At 44.8% G+C, this 24,792-nt stretch overlaps 1 protein-coding gene across 2 annotated transcripts in view; it reads right to left on the bottom strand.

Annotated features, from left to right (window-relative positions):
- Positions 1 to 24,428, bottom strand: part of SMARCA2 (SWI/SNF related BAF chromatin remodeling complex subunit ATPase 2) — a 132,158-nt gene extending 107,730 nt beyond the window's left edge. For both annotated transcript variants that reach the window (XM_075727216.1, XM_075727217.1), the window contains exons 1-3: positions 24,293 to 24,428; positions 13,013 to 13,273; positions 5,501 to 5,624 (exon numbers count right to left, since the gene is read on the bottom strand). In XM_075727216.1, coding sequence (XP_075583331.1) covers positions 5,501 to 5,624; positions 13,013 to 13,237 — 349 coding nt within the window. In that variant the 5' untranslated portion in view covers positions 13,238 to 13,273; positions 24,293 to 24,428. The remainder of the gene's footprint in view (positions 1 to 5,500; positions 5,625 to 13,012; positions 13,274 to 24,292) is intronic.
- Positions 24,429 to 24,792: the final 364 nt, after the last annotated feature.

The raw sequence follows: 24,792 nt of genomic DNA, 5'->3' as shown, positions 1-24,792 counted from the left end.
AAGAAATCAATACAGTGTGAAGAGCTGTCCCTGAAGAATAGCCACGAGCAGGTCAAAAGCTTATGGGTTGACACACCAGGAGGATGAGATGTCATCCAAAGGGACCTGGACAAGCTGGTGGGCCTGTGTGAACCTCATGAAGTTCAACAAGGCCAAGTGCAAGGTCCTGCACCTGGGACGGGGCAACCCCCAATATCAATACAGGCTGGGGGGTGAAGGTATTGCGAGCAGCCCTGCGGAGAAGGACTTGGGGCTACTGGTAGATGAAAAGCTGGACATAAGCCAACAAAGGGAGTGCCACCAGCTTGCTCTGGGAACAGATGGCAGTGGAGCAAACAGCTGTGTGTGCTGTGACCAAGTGGATTATCTAGTCGGCTTGGTGGCAGAGCTAAGAGAGGAAGCAGACAGGCTACGGAGCATCAGGGAATCTGAGCAAGAGATAGACAGGTGGAATCATGCCCTGAGCTCCCGGAAACCTGACCAGGGACAGCCTCCAGAGAAAGCCTGTGACCAAAGGGAGCCAGTATCCTCCCCCCACCAAGACGTAGGCGGGGTCTTAGAGGTCTTAGAGGGAAGCGGTGAGTGGAAACAAGTCTACAATCGGGGCGGCATAGGAGACTCCCTCCTGAGGGGAACAGAGGGTCCAATATGCCAGGTGGACCCTCCTCATAGGGAAGTCTGCTGCCTCCCAGGAGCCCGGGTCAGAGATATCACCAGGAGACTTCCCAGCCTGGTACGGCCCTCAGACTAATACCCCTTACTACTCTTCCATGTGGATGGTGACGAAGTTGCAGTGCACAGCCCAGGGGTGATTAAAAGAGACTTCAGGGCCTTGGGACGCTTAGTGAGGGAATCAGGGGCACAGGTCATCTTTTCCTCCCTCCTTCCAGTTGTGGGAGGTGACATTGGTAGGAACAGGTGGATCCAATCTCTTAACACATGGCTCCGAGGCTGGTGCCACCATCACAGCTTTGGGGTTTTTGACACTGGGACACCCTACATGGCACCAGGCTTGCTGGCGTCAAATGGGAGCCACCTTTCTCAAAGGGGAAAGAGGGTCTTTGTTCAGGAGCTTGTGGGGCTCATTGACAGGGCTTTAAACTAGATGTGAAGGGGGAGGGGGAACATACCAGGCTTGCCTGTGACAAGCTGTGGGATGGTACTCAATGGTTAGAGGGATGGGGTGCTACTGTGAGCCCTCAACCTGTTGCCCAGAGGCATGATGGGGACACTGCAGCACAGTTGAAGTCTGGCAGAGATGAGCTGGGGGCTCCTGAGATAGTTAGAACTCACAAGGAAACATTCGTGAAACACCCCAAGGGAAACAAGGGATATTCCAGTAAGAAGGTGACACAGCCAACAGCCCAGATGAAATGCCTCTACACGAACACACACAGCATGGGGAACGAACAGGAGGAGCTGGAAGCTGCTGTGCTACTAGACAGCTATAACCTGATTGCCATAACCGAAACCTGGTGGGACGAATCCCACGACTGGAATGTGGCTATTGATAGCTACAGGCTCTTCAGAAGGGACAGGCGAGGAATGAGGGGCAGAGACATTGCCCTCTACGTAAAGAAATCAATACAGTGTGAAGAGCTGTCCCTGAAGAATAGCCACGAACAGGTCGAAAGCTTATGGGTAAGAGTTGGAGACAGAGGCAACAAAGGGAACCTTGTGGTTGGTGTCTACTACAGGCCACCTGATCAAGGGGAGCCTACTGACAAAGCCTTCTTCCTCCAGCTCTGGGAGGCTTCGTGCTTGCAGACTCTTGTCCTGCTGGGGAACTTCAACCACCCCGACATTTGCTGGAAAAGCAACACGGCGAGCTGTAGGCAATCCAGGAGATTCCTGGAATGTATAGACGATTAACTTCCTAAGGCAGGTAACAGACACCCCTACCCGAGGGGACATGACACTGAACCTGATGGTCAGCAATGCAAGTGAGCTTATCGGTGATGTCAAGACTGGAGGCAGCCTGGGCTGCAGTGATCACGCATTGGTGGAGTTCATGCTCCTGAGGGACAGGGGAAAAGTGAGGAGTATAGTCAGGACCCTAAATTTTAGGAAAGCGAACTTCCAGCTCTTCAAGGAGTTAGTCAGAAGGACCTCCTGGGAGATGGTCCTCAGGGACAGAGGAACAGAACAGAGCTGGCAGATCTTGAAGGATACCTTCCATACAGCACAAGAGCTATCACTCCCCAAGTGTAAAAAATCAGGCAAGGAAGGGAAGAGACCAGCATGGCTGAGTCGAGACATGCTGGTCAAACTAAAGAGTAAGAGGGAACTGCACAGGCAGTGGAAGCAGGGACAGGGGTCCTCGGGGGAATACAGGGAAACGGCCCGGTTGTGTAGGGAGGAGGCCAGGAAGGCCAAGGCGAGGATGGAGCTGAATTTGGCAAGGGAAGTAAAGAATAACAAGAAGGGCTTCTACAGGTATATCAACCAGAAAAGGAAGGTTAAAGAAAGTGTACCTCCCTTGATGAACAAGAAAAGCTAACTTGTATCAACGGACGAGGAGAAGGCTGAGGTACTCAATAACTTCTCTGCCTCGGTCTTCACCGGCAACCTCTCTCCTCACCCCTCCCAAATCGATGGACCAAAAGGTGGGGACCAGGGGGGTAAAGCCCCTCCCACTGTAAGGGAAGATCAGGTTTGAGACCCCACCTGAAGAACCTCAATGTACACAAGTCTATGGGACCTGATGAGATGCATCCCAGAGTCCTGAGGGAACTGGCTGATGTAGTTGCCAAGCCACTTTCCATGATATTTGAAAAGTCATGGCAGTCAGGTGAAGTCCCTGCTGACTGGAAGAAGGGGAATGTTGTGCCCATTTTTAAAAAGAGAAGAAAGGAGGACCCTGGGAACTATCAACCTGTCAGCCTCACCTCTGTGCCTGGGAAGATCAGGGAACAGATCCTCCTAGAAGCTATGCTCAAGCACATGGAGGACAGGGAGGTGATTCGAGACAGCCAGCATGGCTTCACCAAGGCCAAGTCCTGCCTGACCAACCTAGTGGCTTTCTATGAAGGAGTGACTGCATCAGTGGACAAGGGAAAAGCAATGGATGTCATCTGCTTGGATTTCTGTAAAGTGCTCGACACAGTCCCCCACAACATCCTTCTCTCTAAATTGGAGAGATACGGGTTTGATGGGTGGACTGTTCGATGGATAAGGAATTGGCTGGATGGTTGCATCCAGAGGGTTGTGGTCAACGGCTCGATGTCCAAATGGAGACCAGTGACAAGCGGGGTCCCTCAGATGTCCGTACTGGGACCGGTGCTATTTAACATCTTCATCAATGACACAGACAGTGGGATCAAGTGCACCCTCAGCAAGTTTGCAGATGACACCAAGCTGAGTGGTGCAGTTGACACACCAGGAGGATGAGATGTCATCCAAAGGGACCTGGACAAGCTGGAGAGGTGGGCCTGTGTGAACCTCATGAGGTTCAACAAGGCCAAGTGCAAGGTCCTGCACCTGGGACGGGGCAACCCCCAATATCAATACAGGCTGGGGGGTGAAGGGATTGCGAGCAGCCCTGCGGAGAAGGACTTGGGGCTACTGGTAGATGAAAGGCTGGACATGAGCCGCCAATGTGTGCTTGCAGCCCAGAAAGCCAACCATATCCTGGGCTGCATCAAAAGAAGGGTGGCCAGCAGGTCAAGGGAGGTGATTCTGCCTCTCTGCTCTGTTCTGCTGTGGTGAGACCTCACCTGGAGTACTCCATCCAGCTCTGGGGCCCTCAGCACAAGAAGGACATGGACCTGTTGGAGCGGGTCCAGAAGAGGGCCACAAAAACGATCCGAGGGCTGGAGCACCTCTCCTATGAGGCCAGGCTGAGAGAGTTGGGGTTGTTCAGCCTGGAGAAGAGAAGGCTGCGAGGAGACCTTATTGCAACCTTCCAGTATCTAAAGTGAGCCTACAGGAAGGATGGGGAGAATCTTTTTAACAAGGCCTGTTGTGACAGGACAAGGAGTAATGGATTTAAACTAAAGAAGAATAGATTTAGACTAGACATAAGAAAGAAATTTTTTACAATGAGGGTGGTCAAGCACTGGAACAGGTTGCCCAGAGAGGTGGTAGAGGCCCCATCCCTGGCAACATTCCAGGTCAGGTTGGATGGGGCTCTGAGCAACCTGATCCAGTTAAAGCTGTCCCTGCTCACTGCAGGGGGGTTGGGCTAGATGACCTCTAAAGGTCCCTTCCAACCCAAAGCATGCTATGATTCTATGATTCTATGTGCACCTGCAGCCCAGAAAGCCAACCGTATCCTGGGCTGCATCAAAAGAAGGGTGGCCAGCAGGTCAAGGGAGGTGATTCTGCCTCTCTACTCTGTTCTGCTGTGGTGAGACCTCACCTGGAGTACTCCATCCAGCTCTGGGGCCCTCAGCACAAGAAGGACATGGACCTGTTGAAGCAGGTCCAGAAGAGGGCCACAAAAATGATGCGAGGGCTGAAGCACCTCTCCTATGAGGCCAGGCTGAGAGAGTTGGGATTGTTCAGCCTGGAGAAGAGAAGGCTGCGAGGAGACCTTATTGTGGCCTTCCAGTACTTAAAGGGGGCCTACAGGAAGGATGGGGGCAATCTTTTTAGCAAGGTCTGTTGTGACAGAACAAGGAATAATGGATTTAAACTCAAGAAGAATAGATTTAGACTAGACATAAGAAAGAAATTTTTTACAATGAGGGTGGTCAAGCACTGGAACAGGTTGCCCAGAGAGGTGGTAGAGGCCCCATCCCTGGCAACATTCCAGGTCAGGTTGGATGGGGCTCTGAGCAACCTGATCTGGTTCAAGCTGTCCCTGCTCACTGCAGGGGGGTTGGGCTAGATGACCTCTAAAGGTCCCTTCCAACCCAAAGCATTCTATGATTCTATGATAATTATGCAATATACAAAGCTTTATCTGAACTAATTAATACTCACAGGTGTTACCAGTTAAATCTCCAACATACTGAGCTGCTTATACAATGCATGTCCTCTTATGTTGCAAACTAAAGGACACAAATAAGGCATGTGGCAATGTGGTAAAAACAGTTTCTATTTTCTGGCATAAAAAATTTGGGAAGAACTCTGATCAGCCCTTGACCAAACATTATAGATATTAAAGGTTTCTCCAGGTTTGCTTGGGTCCTTCTCTCTTACCATTCCTTCACCATAGGAGTGAAATAAATCATATTCTTATACATTTACAATAGCCACATAAGATAAGAAAGAACTAGGTGGGGTTTTTTTAGAGATGTGAACTGAAATCTCTGATAGACTTAGTCCAATTACTTGCCCCAGCCACAGACTTTAACCTTAGCTTTTTTCCAATACATGACTGATGGACACTCCAGAAAGCAAGGGGATTCAGTTATTCACCTTGCCCTGTGGTATCAGTCCAGCCTTTCCAAACAAAACTAAAAGGAAATAATTGGACATCTGTTACATGGAACTACTGACTCTTTGTGGAACAAAGGGGCCCCAAAATCATATAGCATGCACAGTATGTATAAACCTTGGCTATGCTGGTCCATTGGACTCTGAGGAGGGCCCATTCCAGGGTGAGGAGGTCGCATACTCTTCATGGAGCCACAGTGAACATCTTCAACCATTCCTTTTTCGTGCAAGCCATCAATAGACTGTGAAAACAAAATAAGTATTCATATAGAAATCGTATATAAATCCACTATAAAAATCCAAAGGACTTTAACTCAAAATCTAAACAAATACATAAAGAGTACAAACTTCTCTTAGAGTCAGTTATTATTCAAAATAAATACAATGGGAACCTTCACCCCTGGAATCAGACATTTGGGGAAGCACAAAGCACCATTAGACTGCGTGTCCCCTCTGTTTACTTTTTGCTCTTTTTTTCCTCCTTATGAACTGTTTGGCAATGCCAGGCAGGCAGACTGTCCAAATACAAACACACGAACTGTACTGGCCTCATATTACAAAGCCGTGTAACACACACCAACTTATGAAAGTACAGCCTGTGGCTTGGCTCGAGTTATTTTTAGCCCAAACTTTGCCCTTTCAGTCACTACTCTACTGGAATGCCCCAAACACCTTCTCTTCAAAAACAGAGATGACATTGCAGGAGGTAACCTCTTCTTTGCAGACAAAAACAGGGATAGGCAGTCAAGGAAGGGAAGACATAGTTCTACTCAAATACTTGTGCTCCCTGCCATTCCTGTCACCTCATTCACTCCTCAAAAACTACAGTTCCCATGGTACTTGAAATGCAAAACAGGGCCAAACGCCTTCTTCAGAGAGTGAAGAGAAGACAGCTTGGTGTCAGAAAAATACGCTGAAGGCATGCAGGGCACTGGAAAAGGCTCCATAATAGAAACTGAAGGACTCTGAATGTGAAAATAAGGGGGAAAGTAACATCAGAAGGAAGATGTCTTAAAGTTTTACCTGAAAGCAAAAATTACATCAGGTCCCTAACTGGGGAAGAGATTATGCTCATTAACTTCTAACTTAGAGCTCTGCAAGGCTTTGTATTAGGAAGGAACAGACTGGCATCACTTCTCTCTACAGAACATGCAGCTCTGCCCCTCTCTGTAACACGCATGCATGCCCACTAAATACTGTTCTTGCAAACCCTGCTGTGAATGGAGACCTTGTGGTCTGTTTTATCTAAATGCACACCTATTTATTGAGAACTCTTTTTAGAGAGTTAAGAAAACTTACTCCAGTGGAAAGCACAGGCAGTTAACAAAAAAAGTGTGCAAGAAGCTACATCAAATCACAGAAAAAAAGACTGTCACATTTCTTCTTTTTGAGCAATTTGTTGAATCAATTTAAGCAGAACTAAACACAGGTCATCATTTCTACAATGGAAAAAATAATTCTAAATTTTAATTTGAAAACCCCTCATATAAATTTTCCACTTTCCATTGCAATAATCACATTTGATTGAAAGTATCTTTAAACACATGGGGGTTTCTTGTTTATCAGCATTTTTCAAGGATTTCACTATTATTTTTCCCCATCAGAAGCTATGGGTTAAAAGGAGAAAAGTTATAGAAAAGGAGAAGTAAAATGGATTTTTTATGTTTTATCAAATCATTTAGTTGTCATGACAGTATAAAAACATTTGGCAAAAGAACTTGTATCAGAAAAATACCCATTACTCAAGAAGCTATTTTTGATTACAAGAACTTGGGATATGGAGTAGAAATGTAGAGATAGATGACTGACACATTAAAAATAGTTCCACTGTGCTAACCAAGTAAATCCCAACGCCCTTTTCTGAGGCATGAAGATCCCTCCCTCTCCCTTCGCCCCTGCTTACAAAGATAACCAACGCGGAAGAGAACACTCAGTTCACATTCTGCCCGGAGGAGCTGAATACTACAGAAACCAGAACACCTATAAAGCCAGATCCATTCCTATTTTATCATGGTATGTGTCGAGGACTAAATCTTTAGGGCCGCCAAGAGGAGGAGGAGACAGGAAATTGGATCTGATTTCCTGAACAGAGGACTCTAGCTGTACACATCTGTGGTGCAACTGCAGGTATGCGTGTCACTGCACTAATGGGTGGCAACTGTGAAGCCTCTGTGAATGCAGACAGCTCTGATGGGACACAGCATGCATACCCAGGGCATCAGAAGCACCAGCACACAGAAGGTGGGGAAAGGAGCTGGCATTTATAAACAGCAGCAGTGAAGAGGCAAACACATGGCCATTCAAAAATAGAATTTTTAAAAAATAGAACAGGAACACAAAGGTAAAGACATGACCATACAAAAAAATCAATTGAAGGAATGCTTCCATGGAAAGAACTGATCACAAGAACAGGTTTTTGTAAGATAAGTATTTTCAAAAAAAACCCAAACCTGTAGCAAACTGAAATGCTTCAAGTCTAATGGAAGGGAGCCTAAATATAGCAAGAAAGGGGTTTGCTACTGTGTGTTTGCAGAAATTATGCTGTGAAAAAAATGCAAGTGAAATTCATTAGAAACAGACTAGGAAAGGTAGAACTCATCAGCTTTTTACTATCAAAGCTACAAAAGATGAGGATCGCATAAACATCTTTGAAGACAAAATTAGTTTTAATGATCACAGTACTGCTAATTTATGCAAAGAGACTTGTATTTCCAAGAATATTTTTCATCTAAAAGCACCTCTACTGTCTATGGAAAAACCCTATAAAATAGGGGAGACAATTCAGCACAGGACTGCAAGAAATGAAAAATAACTATTTTTCAGAACTTCTTTGAATCACTGTGTAGTTACAGAGCTAGATGATAACTTTAAGTCTATGTAACAGGTTAAAAATTACAGAAAGGATCTTACACACAATGCAATTTCTGTAAATTTTTCAGTCCTGTATAAACTATTAAAGATATCTTCCACAATTACATTGTTGGCATGAGAAACGTAACCTATACTACCAAGAAACCACTACTACCATGTTGAGGTACTTTTCTTTTTTATACTTTTAATATGACAGAAGGGAAACAGGAAGTTGAGACACATTCAACTTTGAGTACACACTACTATTTTCATTGGTCCCCGTAAGCAAGAACAAGCACAGAACAGGCCAGCTATATAAACAGTGCTTCCAGAAAACATAATGAGGGATGAGCTTCAGCTGTATGCAAGGCCACACCTACAGACTTGGCAGACTTACAGACTTTACATAACACCTAACGCATAAGGAACATTTTGCCTACCCTGCTTTTACTCTGAATTTAGTAACTAAGGTCTTCTCACAAAGAGCACTGCATCACAGTTTGACCTATTTCCAGGCAAACTGTCAGATTATGGTATATTTTTTTGTTTCCTTCCCCCTTCTTAAACAAACAAACAGACAAACAAAACACCAGCCTTGGAATCTGAGACTAAGATTAACTATCAAACTAGATTTCTTCTAGACCATGGATCCTCTATACCAACAAAAATTACACAGGCCAGACAGCAAGGTGTTGTCACATAACTGCACAGCATAATGAGTACATCACTGATGGACAACCAGACTGATTGTGGTTGTCCTTGCAGTAGGGACTGGGCCAACAATCCTGTTCATCTCTTATAAATCACTAAATACCATTTTACATGAGGTCTCTGCTAATTTTTAAAGGTTGACAACAATACTTTCTTTCTTTTTCCACTAATGTAAACAAATACAACAAAAATAATGCAGGGAACATGCCTGATGAATAAAAAGGCATTACTATCAGGACCATGACAGAATTTTAAGATTCTCAGAATGTCTGATGTGCACAGATCTGTTAGCCAACAATATTTGAAGTGGGAAACCATTTGCCTTTGGTTTTAATGGAACATCCGAGTGAACAAATAATATATTTATGGCGAAAAAAAAAAGAAATTTTGTAGGAAAATAATTTTTTTCTGTCACTCACTTTTTTCCTCACTCACCAAAACCAGTAATGACATCATAATAATTTTCCACAGCCAATAATCATTTACAGTACACCCCATCACAAATACATGAAAGAAGTGATTATGCATCGGGTTACAATTAAATGGAAGAGAAAATAAACCAAGAGCTCACAGTACTCTTCCCATCCCTCAAGTGAGAACCAGGCAAATTAAATAGATACACTGTGGTCATAACTAAGAATTAAGCAGTTAACCTGCTGGAGCACGTCCAGAGGAAGGCCACAAAAATGATCAGAGGGATGGAACACCTTGCCTATGAAGAAAGGCTGAGTGAGTTGCGGTTGTTCAACCTGGAGGAGAGAAGGCTCCAGGAAGACCTTGTAGCAGCCTTTCAATACTTAAAGGGGGCTTAGAAGAAAGACAGAGACAAACTTTTTAGCAGGGCCTGTTACGATAGGACAGGGGGTAATGGTTTTAAACTAAAGGAGGGTAGATTCAGGCTAGTTATAAGAAAGAAATTTTTTGCAATGAGGGTGCTAAAACAGTGGAACTGGTTGCCCAGAGAGACGATAGATGCCCCGTCCCTGGAAACGTTCAAGGTCAGGTTGGACAGGGCTGTGAGCAACCTGATCTAGTTAAAGCTATCCCTGCTCACTGCAGGGGGGTTGGACTAGATGACCTTTAAAGGTCCCTTCCAACCCAAACCACTCTGTGATTCTATGATTCTATTCTATGAAAATCATGTGGCCCAGCTGGTGCATAAGAGCATACAGAAAGCTGTATCAGTTCATACTAAAACCATCTAACCCTACGTTCTGCCTCCAGAGGAGGTCATATGTGGATGCCAAGGAAAAGTGAGATTAGGGCAACCGTGTAACAATGTTTTCCTTTAATATCTTCTCAGCTGCCAAGTATTTTCACCTCACAAGATTCTCTGAGGCTGTTATGGTTTGTCCACTTAGCAGTCGTCCCCCCCGACAGACTTCTAAGTACTTCTCCTTAAATGTAGCTGTCTTGCATCCAAGATGTATTTCAGTAAAATTGGGAACTGTAAGTATTTTCCTGGCAATTTCATCAACAGTCTAAAGATTACTTAAGAAAGTAACAAGAAAGATGGCTAATTTACTGTTTCTGTCAAAACTGCATTATGTAAATGCAAATTTTCCTGTGGAAGGGTTTTCTGGTTACTTAGTGAATATACAGTCTTTAATTTTCATATTAACTGTTGTTAAGTGAACAAACTTCTGGAATTATGATTTGTTAATATCAATTTGTATCAATCAGTGTTTTCTCTATTGTTGGATACTTTGGATTTTTTTATTTTTTATGCATTATATTATTCTTTGTAAGCTAGTCAAATATCTAACATAGAATGACAATGTTTCACTACTTAGTTTTTGAATTTTAAAAGTAAGAACCACATCCCATTGCATACATGGAGTAGTGTACCCCACAAGCAATTGTGTAACTGGGACACTTCTTGTGCGGTCTCTCACTTTTACTGCATTTCATTATGAAAAAAAAAATATATTACATCATGACTCGCAAGTCAAACTGCTTTACATAACACTAAACAGAAAGAAAAATGTTTACTTGGTCAAACTGCAGGTGGCTGACCAGTTTTTTTTTAATTACAGGGAAGAACACTCAAGTAACACTTGCAAAATAGTCTAGAGGCACCCTTCCACAGCATTTCTTAAACAGACCCTTCCCTCAGTTGTCACAATATACTATTTCTGGGGTTGTACAGGAAAACAGACCAGTTAGACTGAAATATTAACCAAGAAAAAGATTTTTTTTCACCTGGATCAGTTCAACAGACCCATTTCCTAGCTTAGTCACACACACAAAAAGGCATGCTAGAGCTTGTGAAGCGGCAACCTAGAGGACAGCAAGGCTGTTGCTACTAAAATAAAGACTTTGAAATTACAGCCTTCGTTCCATCACCAGAATTCAAGATACAGAAAAGGGCAAGTAATTTTACTGCAATTATACTGACTGGTCATCTTCCAATTAGCTATTCAGATTCTTCACATTCATGGTGCCTTTTTCAGAACATTTCAATGCCACTTCAATGGGAGAATTTCTACTCTGGCTCACAGAACTTCCAAGATGCTTCTATAGTCTCTGGAAAAACTTTGTGGGACGACATTTGTTGTTTTGTTTCTAATGGTACAATAGCATTAAATGTCTGAAGAACACACAAGGTGAAACAGGATATAGCAGTTAAAAACAATGTATGGGGCATTCAGCCGTTCTAATGGAAAATTCCTGGTGCTTCCCTCTTCTTCTACAGATACAGAATGTCTTAAAAACAGAAAGAAATGAGAGAACTGAAAGATATAAAAACCCTGGCTATCTATGAATTTTGGGGCATTCACCAGAGTACTGGAAGCTTGGGCTGTAACTGATCCCACAAACAAGGAAATGCCAATTGCAAATGTCTAATCTGGTTAATACCTAAATTACATGCTTCAAGATTCAAACGCAAAAGTTTTAGTTACTGAATGTATTGACCTCTCAGAAATTACAACAGTTCAGTATAAATGAGCAGCTGGATCATGGCCTCCTTCACTTCAGCTGTCTTTGTGCTATTAGAAATTTTAATGATACAGTTCCTCACACAAAAGATAGTAGTATCATGTCCCTACTGACTGGACACTGTTTTAACTGTTTTAATGAATGAAACTGATCCATATGTGAAAATGGCAACACAAAGAAGTTGCCTATCATGAGGAAAATTAAAATATATTTACATTACTTTAAAACTAAATTTTTATTGTAAATCTATGTTTTTCCATGTGCATATAAGAATTCCAAGTGGAATCAACAATAGTTCCAAAATGTTTTCAGTAGCTTGGCTCTGTCAGTTGTTACTGCATACTTCTGAGAGTAGAACATCAGTGAAATTTAAATTATCCTAAACTCTAAATCTCTGGTACACAAACAAATAAAAATGACAATACAAGAGACTGTTCTCACAAAGGAAACTCCACTCAAGCAAATATTTCCTCAAAGCAAAAGACATTAATGATAGCCTAGGCACACATGTAATTTTAAGGATATGACAGCAACCACTGAAGTCCAGTTATTCACATGTTCTACACTACATAACTTTAAATTCCTTAGTAAGATGGAGCCTTTATAAAATAACTTGGAAACCAGGTTTTTCATCAACATGGAAGAGTAAACAAATTTGTAACCACAAGCCCTTTAAGAGTTAAAAATATTAATTTTAAAAAAAAATTCATGCAAAACTAAAAACCACCCCAGAAAAATACAAGATACGTCCAAACAGACAAGAAAAAAAAGAAAAAAAGAAAAAACAAAAGGTGGGTAGAATGGTCTACCATAAGGTTTTAACACTACAATTCCATTTTTTTTCCCCTAGTAATGTCTATCTCACTGAAAAGCACAGTTTACAAATGAAGATTCGCAAACTACTAACTCTACAGTTCAAAGTAGTTTACTAAGAACAAGGAAACTGTGTTTAATCTGATATACGCACCATCTTTAGTAATAACCACAGCAGTAGGAGTGTAGCTGCAGTTTTGCAGGTGATACACGACATGTAATGGCAGTTATGGAGGTCTAAATGCAGGGTAATTAGTTTTTTTAATCAGTGGAGAGAACTCTAGGAAAAAAAGGTTCACTTGTAATAAACTATTACCTTATGCATTTGGTGCATGCCTTCCTGTGGATAATCAGTGGGCCCCATTGTCGGCATTGGATGTGGGACACTGGGCGGACCAGGACTTGGCCCCATCATGCTGTGAACTGAGCCAGGAGATGGCCCTGGTCCTGGGCTAGGTCCTAGAATCGGTCCAGGTGAAGGTCCTGGTCCAGGGGAAGGACCAGGATGAGGCATGGCGCCAGGGTCTGTAGGCGTGGACATCTATTTTCTGTCTCCTTTTCAATTAGTAGAATAGCTCTAATAACAAAAACAAAACAAAACAAAAACAAAAACAGAATTTCTATGTGACATTAGGGGCATTGAAAAAAATGTAATAAAATCTACTGGCAATCATTACACACACACGTACATACACATGCAGGCTGTCAGCAGCAGAAAATGCTTAAATGATCCTTAATGTTGCACATTAGTTTAACCATCCTTCTAGAAGCCCACTAGAAAGCCTAAGGATCCTGATAGTTCACTCAGTTTCTGTATGTTTATGTTACTCACAGAACAAAGCAACTGCTACGCTATGAGAAACATCTACAAGAGACAATCATAGTTCAACTGACTTGCTATCATCAGATGTATCATGTGGGGTCAAGCACAGTACTACTAAAGGCAGGGAAGATAGCAGGGCACCTCTGTAACATAGGTATGTTCAAAAATCTCTCCCTAAACAGATGTGACTGCACTGAAATTCATACTTGTAAAATTCATGGTAATGCAGCAAATCAAGTATTAAAAGGATTATTAAGACTATTTTCTGACTTTCTTTTTTAAAGTTAGATATTAATGTAGGACTTCTCTGGTTATCTCTGCATGCAATCATAATATCAAACAAAACAGACAACAGAAGAGACAATTACTTTGGACTGAAGAGTTATAATTCACCTGAGGGGTCCTGCTGATGTCACAAACCAGAGGAGTGCAGCTCAAGTGGCTTAAAAGTGCCCCGAAAACAAATGACGGGCTTTTACAGGCTGGAAAACCAACTATTACTGTATTTTTATTTCTGTGTTCTTAGTAGAACAAATTGATGCAGGCTACAGGCTTGAAACTTTCTTCAGTTTACCAAGAACTTCTATCATTCTTCTTCAGTCTTCTGAGTTATCAGTCTAATAACGGGAACTTTTTGTTTACTACTGTCGGAGTATTGTAATGCAGGGATGTAGCTGCCATATTTTTACAAAACTGATGGTCAGTTGCTGCCAATGAGATCAGCCATGTTTCTTGGTATTCCCCACTCCCAACAGCACCATTTTCATGTGTTCGATCACACAGTCATCTCATTATTTGAGTAATTAAGCCAGCAGAAAAGTAACCCTATATTTAAAAAAAAAAAAAAAAAATCGATCTACCTAGTGATTCAGGTTACTGAACTGTCTTCCTGAAAGGACAGATGAGTCCCAGTGCCAACACAAGGAAGCAAGTAAGATCATCACTTTCAGCAGTAGCTGACCATTAGACGGGCGTAGCCTGTTCCCTTTATTTACTTTGGGTGCAGTTTTATAGTAAGGTTACCTGCCCATTATTACTTGTCCCATAACAATAAAGCCAATACAATGAAAAATGTCTTACTAAAAAAGCATTCTAATTTGGTACATTATGAGGTAATTACAATGTAGTGGTACATTACAAGACCTAAGATGACTCCCTATCCCAGCCTCCCTGCTTACAGAATTTATCACAGAAGGGTGTTTCACCTTCCTCATCTGGGTCTATCGCTATCCATAGTTAGCAGTAATTACTTTCTAACACAATAAGTGGTGTAACCCTGTTATGACACTGCTTATATAAAGCCAGACTGTAACACTGCAAACATGCTGGCTTGTAGTCAAATTAAGAAACAAGACACTCAAGAAAAACAAAGTACCCTCCCAAGGTTCCCAGCAAAGCAGAAAGGAGGCCCATCTGCAAGACATGTCAGAAGAAAAGTGGATTGGTGCTTACTGCTAGCAATTAGGGAATTCAAAGCTTACAGAACTGATCATGTTTCTTCTTTCACAAGCAAGAGTCTTTCCTTATCAGAATACACACAGAAGACAAAATGCTGCTACATCAAGACCATTTTCACTTATTTACCCCCAATTACCTGAGTGCTCTGTCAGGATCAAAACTGGCTTAATAGCTTTTGCTTATAAATTCCCTTTTGTTACGTTTTAATAGCTACTACTCTCTTCTGATTAAAGGCAACAAATTAGAACAATGCTTAACTCATTTAAAATAAAATATCCTCACCTGAAATAAGCTACCTTGGAATTCTATTACCTTGCAAGGTAAAACAGGGAGATGCCTATGAAGCTTCTCTGTTCAAAACAAAACACTATAGTAACTAATTACTCCCCTGCAACCTCACGACATTACCACAAAAGGTATCAAGCTATCAAATGTTCACAACTGCATACGCCATGCCATAGCTTCCTGCAAGAGGCCTACAGTTTGGCTGTATGAAGGACAACAGACATTTCCACACAACAAAGAGTTTTTGTATGAGTCAATCATTACATTGCAAAATGCAAGACTGACACTCTCACAGCTGACTCTCTCCGCATGTTATAAGCCAAATTCAGTCCATTTAACAAGGCAGAACCAAGCACCACCACCACAACCCAGAAAAATTTATACAGAACCACAACGAATCAACTACAAAACTTTTATCTGTATACAGTATCCCAAAATAACGTATTTCATAAATGACTTCTACCTACACCTATGCATTAAAATGGGTATCAAAATCTCCCCCCCCCATTCACCTCTATTTCAAACTCAACTTGCAGTTCTCATAAAAATTAACTGGCTCCGGTCTCAGCTCCACTGCTTACACTGTCATTTACATATATATTAAACTTGTCCTGTACACAAATGTGGAAAATTTAAAATTCTTTTTAATGAGCCAGCAACCTGTGAAAAACAATAGCTACCAGAGGGGAATGCTGTACCCCTTACACCAGATCAAGTCCCTTCATTATCTTTCTTTAAGAGCAGATAAAACTCACCCAATCTTACATACCTGTGAATTCATAGAATCATAGCATGCTTTGGGTTGGAAGGGACCTTTAGAGGTCATCTAGCCCAACCCCCCTGCAGTGAGCAGGGACAGCTTTAACTGGATCAGGTTGCTCAGAGCCCCATCCAACCTGACCTGGAATGTTGCCAGGGATGGGGCCTCCACTACCCCTCTGGGCAACCCATTCCAGTGCCTCACCACCCTCATTGTAAAAAATGTCTTTCTTATGTCTAGTCTAAATCTATTCTTCTTGAGTTTAAATCCATTATTCCTTGTTCTGTCACAACAGACCTTGCTAAAAAGATTGCCCCCATCCTTCCTGTAGGCCCCCTTTAAGTACTGGAAGGCCACAATAAGGTCTCCTCGCAGCCTTCTCTTCTCCAGGCTGAACAACCCCAACTCTCTCCTACGAGGACAGGCTGAGAGGTGCTCCAGCCCTCGGATCGTTTTTGTGGCCCTCTTCTGGGCCCTCTCCAAAAGCTCCATGTCCTTCTTGTGCTGAGGGCCCCAGAGCTGGATGCAGTACTCCAGGTGAGGTCTCACCACAGCAGAGCAGAGAGGCAGAATCACCTCCCTCGACCTGCTGGCCACCCTTCTTTGAGGCAGCCCAGGATACGGTTGGCTTTCTGGGCTGCAAGTGCACATTGCCGGCTCATGTCCAGCCTTTCATCTACCAGTAGCCCCAAGTCCTTCTCCGCAGGGCTGCTCGCAATCTCTTCATCCCCCAGCCTGTACTGATATTGGGGGTTGCCCCGTCCCAGGTGCAGGACCTTGCACTTGGCCTTGTTGAACCTCATGAGGTTCACACAGGCCCACCTCTCCAGCTTGTCCAGGTCCCTTTGGATGACATCTCGTCCTTCTGGCATGTCAACTGCACCACTCAGCTTGGTGTCATCTGCAAACTTGCTGAGGGTGTTTGTCTTAAGCAGATTTGTATTCAGAGATTTTTGTATGTCAAAGAACATGCTTCTATGTGCAAAAAAAAAAAAAAAAGTAATTTATAAGATCTGTATCAGGGACACACAAAATATTGGAAAATACTACCTGAATGCAAGTAACAAATCCTGTCCAAAGATACCCATGGACATAAAGAGACAAAGCAATTTTCTCTAGCAACAGTAGTCCACACAATTAAAAGACCAGCCACTACCATAAACCAGAACACATGATACATGGCCCTCCCAACTAAGGATCTGTTCACAGAACAGAACAGCTAAAAAGCTTATGATTTAACATGTTTCAAAAATAGCTTAGTTTATATTTACTAGGACTGAGAATGTACAAAAAAACCAACAGAAATCACACACCCTGCTCTCATTAAAATTCAGTAAGAGCTAGATACCTGATTCCTCTAGGCCTTTATAAAAGTCTAACTAAACTCAAAGCAAAAATCTACAAAGAAGCAACAGGTGCAGCAGTTGCCAGCTCCACCCAGATAACATTGGTATTATTTCGGGTAAATTCTGGTGCCTATAATGATATAAGCAAAATGAATCCAACTCCCTGCCAAAGCCACTGTTGACCCATTTGTTTGGACCACTTTTTAATGAGTAGTGCCTGTTAGAATTACAAAGCAAGGGGGAGGGGAAAAAAAAAAGTAAATACTTCTAACAGATTATAAGGACTTTAATAAAATGAAAAAACAAATTTCCGTCTCATTGTCCCAAATGATAAGGCTGCTGCCGCTGATTCTCAAATGCATTACATACTGTCTAATTGCTTCTCAAGTGTCCAATCTTAAAATTTCCTCAAAACCCTCATGTGAGTAGTGTTATTCACATGACTTCACATAAGGCATACCTCTTCTGAACTGTAATCCCTTACCACTTCTTAGGTTTATTTACATCAACATCACCAAATCTCTTTTGTGAACAGCCCCAAATGGAACTAGTGGGGATTGAACTAGTTATGGTGAATCACACTGTTCTTCCTGTGGTCTCAGAGAATTTCTCCACCTCTGCCAGACACACCAGAGTTGAGACAGAGAGGAAAAACACCTATCATTGTCAAGGTAATTTTAGCCAGATGCAAATACAAGAAGAGCCACAAAACCAAGAGCTGAAGCTGAAGAGAGTCTCAGATCTCTGCTTAACTATTTCTAAATCAAATGGTTTAGGACAGTGTATATCTACATTACAAAGAATTTGAGGGAATATTCCCCAAGCATAAATGTTTCTTCACTATCACTTTACATGCACCTAGAAGGTTTTGTAGATGCAGCTAATTCATTGTACAATAGGGTCGCTATCAGCTCAATGTTTCAGGACCCACAGCGTCCAAGCACATCACACATATTTTGGTATAAACCTGCTACAAACCCAAAGGTAAAAAAGGCATGGATTTCCTTCACATGAAGATAGTATGCAATATTAGTAGATCCAAAACTAAAACACAGCAGGTAACAAACCACCCACATTACTTTGGAATTCAAGACCAGCTGGACACTCAAAAAGATCCAGAGATTATAGACTGCTTTGACACAGGGCACACACAGGGCACACTATGAGCAGATGGAGCAGGAAGTACTTGTAATTCTTCTAGGTGTTTCCCTTCACCATACAATATAACTTCTGCCTTTCCATGACTGAGTCAACCTAAATTGAACTTCAGCCAGTATGTTTTGGCCAGATCCCCTGCCTCGCATAGCTAGTGGAAAGTAAGGAAACTGCACCACTTACATCTGATGAAAAGGAAATGTGGACCCACGCAACAGCCACATACACACTGCAAAGCAGACTGTAACTTTGCCTTCACAGAAAAATAATTAGTCTACTTCTCCCCACACATCTCCAACTTAAGTCATGATTCACAGGTGGCTTTGAAAAGATATACTGTGAAACTGTGATACACTACAGGCTAAAAAAGGTATCTTTATTACACTACCACAGAAAACATGAAATGATGCTGTCAGTGATTAGTAGTATTTGCTTAATCTGCTAACTGTAATCAAATTAAAATGTTCAAAGTTTAAGAATTGATTAATAATGACAGCAGCTCATAATTAAAACAAATAACTTACAATACTTAAAAGCAAATCAGTGTTTTGTATTGTACAACCCCACAGGACACACTGCATTAACATTTATCAGGATTTAACTGTTGTCATTTCATCAAACAATGATTCAATCGTTAAACAGGTTTACATGAAATAACAATAATTTAGTAAGGAGAAGAGTCAAATCTTCAACTGACATAAACCAGTTCACATAAGAGAAGCCAAACACACTAACAGCTGAGAGATTCTGCCTTTCACATACTCAGGTATATAACTTCACTGTAACTTCAAAACCTTCTGGAAGGGAATTTGCAGTTTAAACAACAAACCACAGAATCAGAAATGCTGCACACCTTAATTGCTTATGCAAACACTTAGGCAAAACCTCTGGACACTGCCTTAGCCGCTTGTCTAGCTGTCTACCAAAGACTGTCTGCAAGCACCCCAGCAGAGCTAGCAGAATGGGTGGCATGCTTACACCAGAAACTTCATTGTGGAGTCATGCAGCATAAGGCTCCTTTTCACATGCAGAGACAGTTTACTTTAGGATGATAGTTCTAATACTCCCCACCTTTAACTCCTTACAGATATTCTTGCAGAAACTCTTTTTCCTACTGTGTAGCTGTTTTGTTTTTTCATAAAGCAACTTCTCAACTACTCTAACTTACAGACTACCCTCTTACGAAAAACTCAAATCAGCACCAAGAAATCACTGGCTAACAGCTGGGGGTTGAATGTACTAGAGAGTCAAAAGGCATCATCACAAGTCAGAGTTCACAGAAGTTAGGCTAAGCTACGCCAGCAGACTTTTCAATGAAGAGGCTACAGCATAGACATATGATCCTTTCTGATGGCTTTGCTGCAGAAGGCAACAGCCTTCAGGAAAAGAGGAGGGCAGATAGATGCAGTGAGAAGTTTAATTGCCTTTCAACCCCATAGCCACAGTCATGGCAGACAATGCCCAAGATCAAGTCCATGTTTACTATACATGCAGGTTCCATTGTACATTTCAGGCACAGAAAACTGACTCATGACAGCACTGACTGGTTACAGACTAAGTTTCCACACCATTACGTTTACTACTGGTATTAATAATCACAGTTATTGAACATCATATTAGATTCTGAAAAACAAAGCCATAATGAGAGGCAGGCAGAAGGAAAGGAATTTGCCATATTACTGACAGGCCTTGTCTTTATCAAAATGGGGAAGAAGAGGAAGAAGAAGGAAGGAGACTGTTTTTAATACAAGTTACTTATGCTAAGATATCAGTGAAGATACAAAAAAGGTATCATTTCTGTAACAACATTTGTTTAACATTTTTCCCAAAGGTCCCAGCTCTAAATGATCATCCTGGGTGCTCAAACCCTACAGTGATACATAGGAAATATTCTCTACCAAGTGAAGATAAACAGGAAAACATTTACATGTGTCAGAAACAAGTAAAACAATTTTCAGTATTAGTCTTCTTATTCTGCTATATTTTCAAACTACCAAAGCTGCGTTTAAGTTAGCCTTACTTCTTTCCCTTATTCATCCTTCCTTATTTTATCTTGCAAATAAGGCATAAGCTTTTCTCTGCTGACATTTTCATGACAAGTGATCTTTATGTCATAACATTGTGTTTACTACTCCACTAAAGGATTAAACAAATAAAAAACTAAACAGATAAAGTTCAAAAGAGGTGGAGGTCCAGGAAACACTCTTTACACAGAGAACTTCAATTGCAGCAGCAAACACAAAAAATATAACAGGTATTTTAATGAGTAATTTGCAAAAATGTTCTCACTCATATGAATAATGAAAAGTCTCCTTCTGAAAAGGATCACTAGTTCACAGCAATATTACTAATCAGGACCATGAAAATTGGAGGTAAAAGTGCAAACATTTTTTAAAGTTCATACTGTGCACATTCTGACCTTAACTTCAAAAGTCCAACAAAAATTGAGAAAATATATCTGCAGATATTAATTTCATACAGACCTTTGTCAAGAATATATTTAATATAAGAATGCTAGCTGGAGCACTTTTTCTCTTGTCAGTTTTCAAGCCTCAGGTGTTGGTGAAAGCATTTTTCAAACTTGGCAAGAAACGCTCACAGACCACTTCAGAAATGAACAAAAGAAAAGATCTAAGACTGCTTTGAACACACTCTTCTGGCACATATTCTATGAAACACCACAGAAATACCAGTCCTAAAGCTGAGTCATAACTCATGACAGAAATACTGTATTTAATGAAGCTTTACCCTCACCTCTGTCAAGTCCACCTATGCTGTACGATACACTTAACTTTAGATTTATTTTTAAATACTTATTATCCATACAATCTTTTTGCTTTCTGTTACTGATATATATGGGCATAAAAATCTGTCTCCAATCCTATCCCGTCTGGTACACCACCTTTTTCCTTAGAATAACAAAAGGACAAAAGAAACAAAGTCAAAGACAGTAATAGGGCAATTAGGTTCCCAAAGAGAAAGTGTGCCTTTATTTGCACAACAATACTAACTTACACAGAAGAGACTGCCCCACCCCGAACATATAACTAGTATACTACTAAAGGAATTAAATTCCAGTACAATGTTTATTGTCTGCGTGTTAGGGTCTGTGGTTAAAACCAAGTAACACTGAAGAAATCTAAAGCAAAACAGAAAAGAATGCAAGTGGAACAATGCCGTGTCATAGATCCCATCATTTTTTTTTTTTTACAGAAGGCATGCAGAACACTTAAAATTATAAAAGCAGGAGAAGAAAATCTTTATAGCTTCAATTCTTCAGTTGGTTGTTTACTTAGCTATCTAAAATACTCATCAAATGACACCTTGAAAAGAACAGTGTTAACCGAAAGTTTGGAAAGTCTGAATATCAAACATACACAGCGGATACCAAGGAAAACACACTTCGGTGCGATCTATGTAGTCATGCTGACACTTAACCACTCTCTTTACGTGACCATAACGCACACTTACGGGGGGCGGGGGAACCCAACCCCAATCGGTGAACTGTAACTTCAGTTCGAGTTTAGAGAAGCTGTAACTTTTCCGGCCGAGTGCAGTTTGTTGTTCCACCATCATAAACTGGGGAGGGGGGGGGGGGCGGGAAGGAAGGGCGGGAGACAAAATAAAACCCTCCGTTTCTCCCCGCACGGTCGCGGAGGAGACACGGCACGGCGTGCTCGCGCGGGCACACCGTCGGGCGCACGCCGAGGGGCACCGGCGGAGGCGCGGCCCCGGGCCGCCCGCTCCCCCCGCGGCCGCGCTCTGCCTCGGCCCTGCCGGGCGGCTCCTGCGGCCCTGCCGGGCGGCGCGTAGGCCTCGGCACCGGGCCGCCCGCCGCCTCCCCCCGCAAAGGCGCCGGGGCGGGCGCGCACAACCAGCGGGGCCCTATTCTCCCTCTCCGGCCTTTCTGGAAAGTTTTCGCCCGGGCCGAGAGGCTCTAAAACGTCCCGGCCTGGAGATCCAGCCCAGCTGCCTCCTTCCCCCTCCCCTCCACGAGCAATGGCCGAGCCGCCCCGGGCGCCGCGCCGCGCAGGGCCCCGTACCTCGACGGCGGGCGGTGGAGGCGGGGGGCTCGGCGGCGGCAGGCGGGCGAGCAGCCGGGGCATGCCTCAGGGCTGGGCCAGGCCCGTCTCGCCGCCGCCGCTTCCCTCCGCCACCATGTCACGCCGACCAAACATGTCTGTGCGCCTGTGTGTGGCGGCGGTGACTTCCTGATCCTCCGCCGCCGCTCGCACAGGCAGAGGGACGGGAAAGGCCACCCCCCGCCGCCACCGGCGCTTGCCACCGCCTCCCTCTCCCCCGCGGAGGCCGGGGCATGGGCTCCGCTGCCCTCCTGCCCCGCCCGGGAGCTAGCTGCCGCGGCGGCCCGCTGCCTGCCCCCGCCTCCGGCAGGGGAGACAACTTTTCCAGGTGCCAACCACCGCCGTCCCCCTCTCCCGACGGGGCAGACGAGCCGCGCCTACCTGAGCATCCGCGTGTGTATGCACCCTCGCTCCCGCCCGACCCGATCAAAAAAAAAAAAAAAAAAAAAATTTCCGCGCATACCGGAAATAAAATGCTTTTTGCTTGGAAGGCGATTACAAAATTGCAAGCGCATGTTTTGTGCTACCCCGCTTCGCCGACTACTGCAAGGCGGGGGGGGGGGAAGGGGGGGCGGGCGGGGAGGCATGATTTCCGCAGGGAAAACCGGGGGGAACGACAGGAGCTATTTTGGGAAGTAAATCGTGACACCTTTACAGCAGGAGCGACTGGCTGCACAGTTAAACACAGACACTGAAAAGCAACAGGAGCTGCAGCCTGTCGGGCGAAGTCCCAGCCCCCACCTCCTCCCCCCTCCCCGGTGTGTGTAGTGCTTGTGACAGGCAGGCAGGGAGATTATCCGGATCATGGCCTCCCTGGCTCTGCCGGGTCACGCCGCTACTCTCACAGGGAAGACCGCTCCCCCTCGCACCATCTTCCTCCCTCCTCATGCCTCCCCACTTCCCCTTCCTCGGCCGGGTCTACGCGAGCGTGTGCCACAGCGGAGAAACAACCCCACCGCAACAGACGCTTCCGCCGCCGGACACCGTGAACTTCACCCTGCGGCCGCCGGCAGCCGCCGAAACGCAGCCCACCGGGCGGCCCGCAGCAGGTGGGGCTGCAGGCGCGGCCGCCCCCGGCCCGCCGGGCTGCCCCGGGGTGGGGTGCGTGGGCTGTCGCTCCCCCGCATCTGTTTCTCTCCCGGTCGCGTCGCCCGGAGCCAGCCAGACGCTCGCCTGGCGGCAAGACCAAGGGGTGCCACGGGCTGGCAGCTGCCGCCGTGCGAGCCCGCCGGCCGCGCCGGTGGAAACCGGCAGGCGCCCCGCCGCACAGGGCGGCACGGCGGCGGGAGAGGCGCGGGCAGGGCGCCCCGCCGCTCCCCCGTCCCTCCCGCGGGTGCCGCCGGCTCACACGTCAGCCACCGGCGACGCCTCGGGGTTTTTTTTTTTTCCCTCCCACCCCGGAGATTTGCATGGTGATTATTCCAGAAAAACCGGATCCAAACTTTTCTTCTCTCCACCCACTGGGGGATATAAATATTTGGGAGGGCCGGGCGCCGCAGAAGGTGGGGAGAGGAAGCAGGTGGCACGACGGCGCCCGGGGCCGGCGGGGACGTGCTTGGGGCGGGGGAGGGAAGGTGGGCACGGTGCGTGCCGGCGCGGTCACTAACAATAAAGGACGGCGCAGGCAGCGCCGTGCCAGGGACGGGGACCGGGGCGGGGGGCAGACCGAGTTGTAAGTTGTATTTACCTTCCGCCCGGGAGGGGCCCCGTGCTGGATGTCGCTCCTCTCCCCCTCGGTGAGTCACCCGAGTCCGGAACCGGAGCGAGGGACTAGATTATGAACATGACTTCATTGATGACAGCCATTCCCTCCTCTTCCTAAACTCCTGCCCCTCCTCCGGCCCCCGCCCGCCGCCTTCCCTCACCGACGCCACCGCTCAGGAAGCGGCGTCCCTATTGGCCCGCCGGCGAGGGAGTGCCCGCCCCTCTGCGCAGAAAGGGCGGCTCTATTGGCGTCGCCCGACTGTCGCTCAAGCGCGAGGTTGGGGAGGGGAGGAGGCGTGCGGGAGCGTGGCGGGCGGGGAGGGCTGTGCCAGCGCGCGGCGGCTGCGCGCGGGTCGCGGGCGCCGGTCGCGTGCCGGCGGGGCAGAGCAGAGCGCGCTGCCCGCTCGAGGTTCCGCCCCGCCCCTTCTCCGTCCCGCGGTGGGCGGGGGGGGCGGCAGCGCCCTCCGTCAGGAGGTGGCGGCA

The sequence above is a fragment of the Pelecanus crispus genome, chromosome Z (genome assembly GCF_030463565.1).
Source record: "Pelecanus crispus isolate bPelCri1 chromosome Z, bPelCri1.pri, whole genome shotgun sequence".
Taxonomy (NCBI): Eukaryota; Metazoa; Chordata; class Aves; order Pelecaniformes; family Pelecanidae; genus Pelecanus; species Pelecanus crispus.
This window is presented reverse-complemented; position numbering and strand designations above follow the sequence as displayed.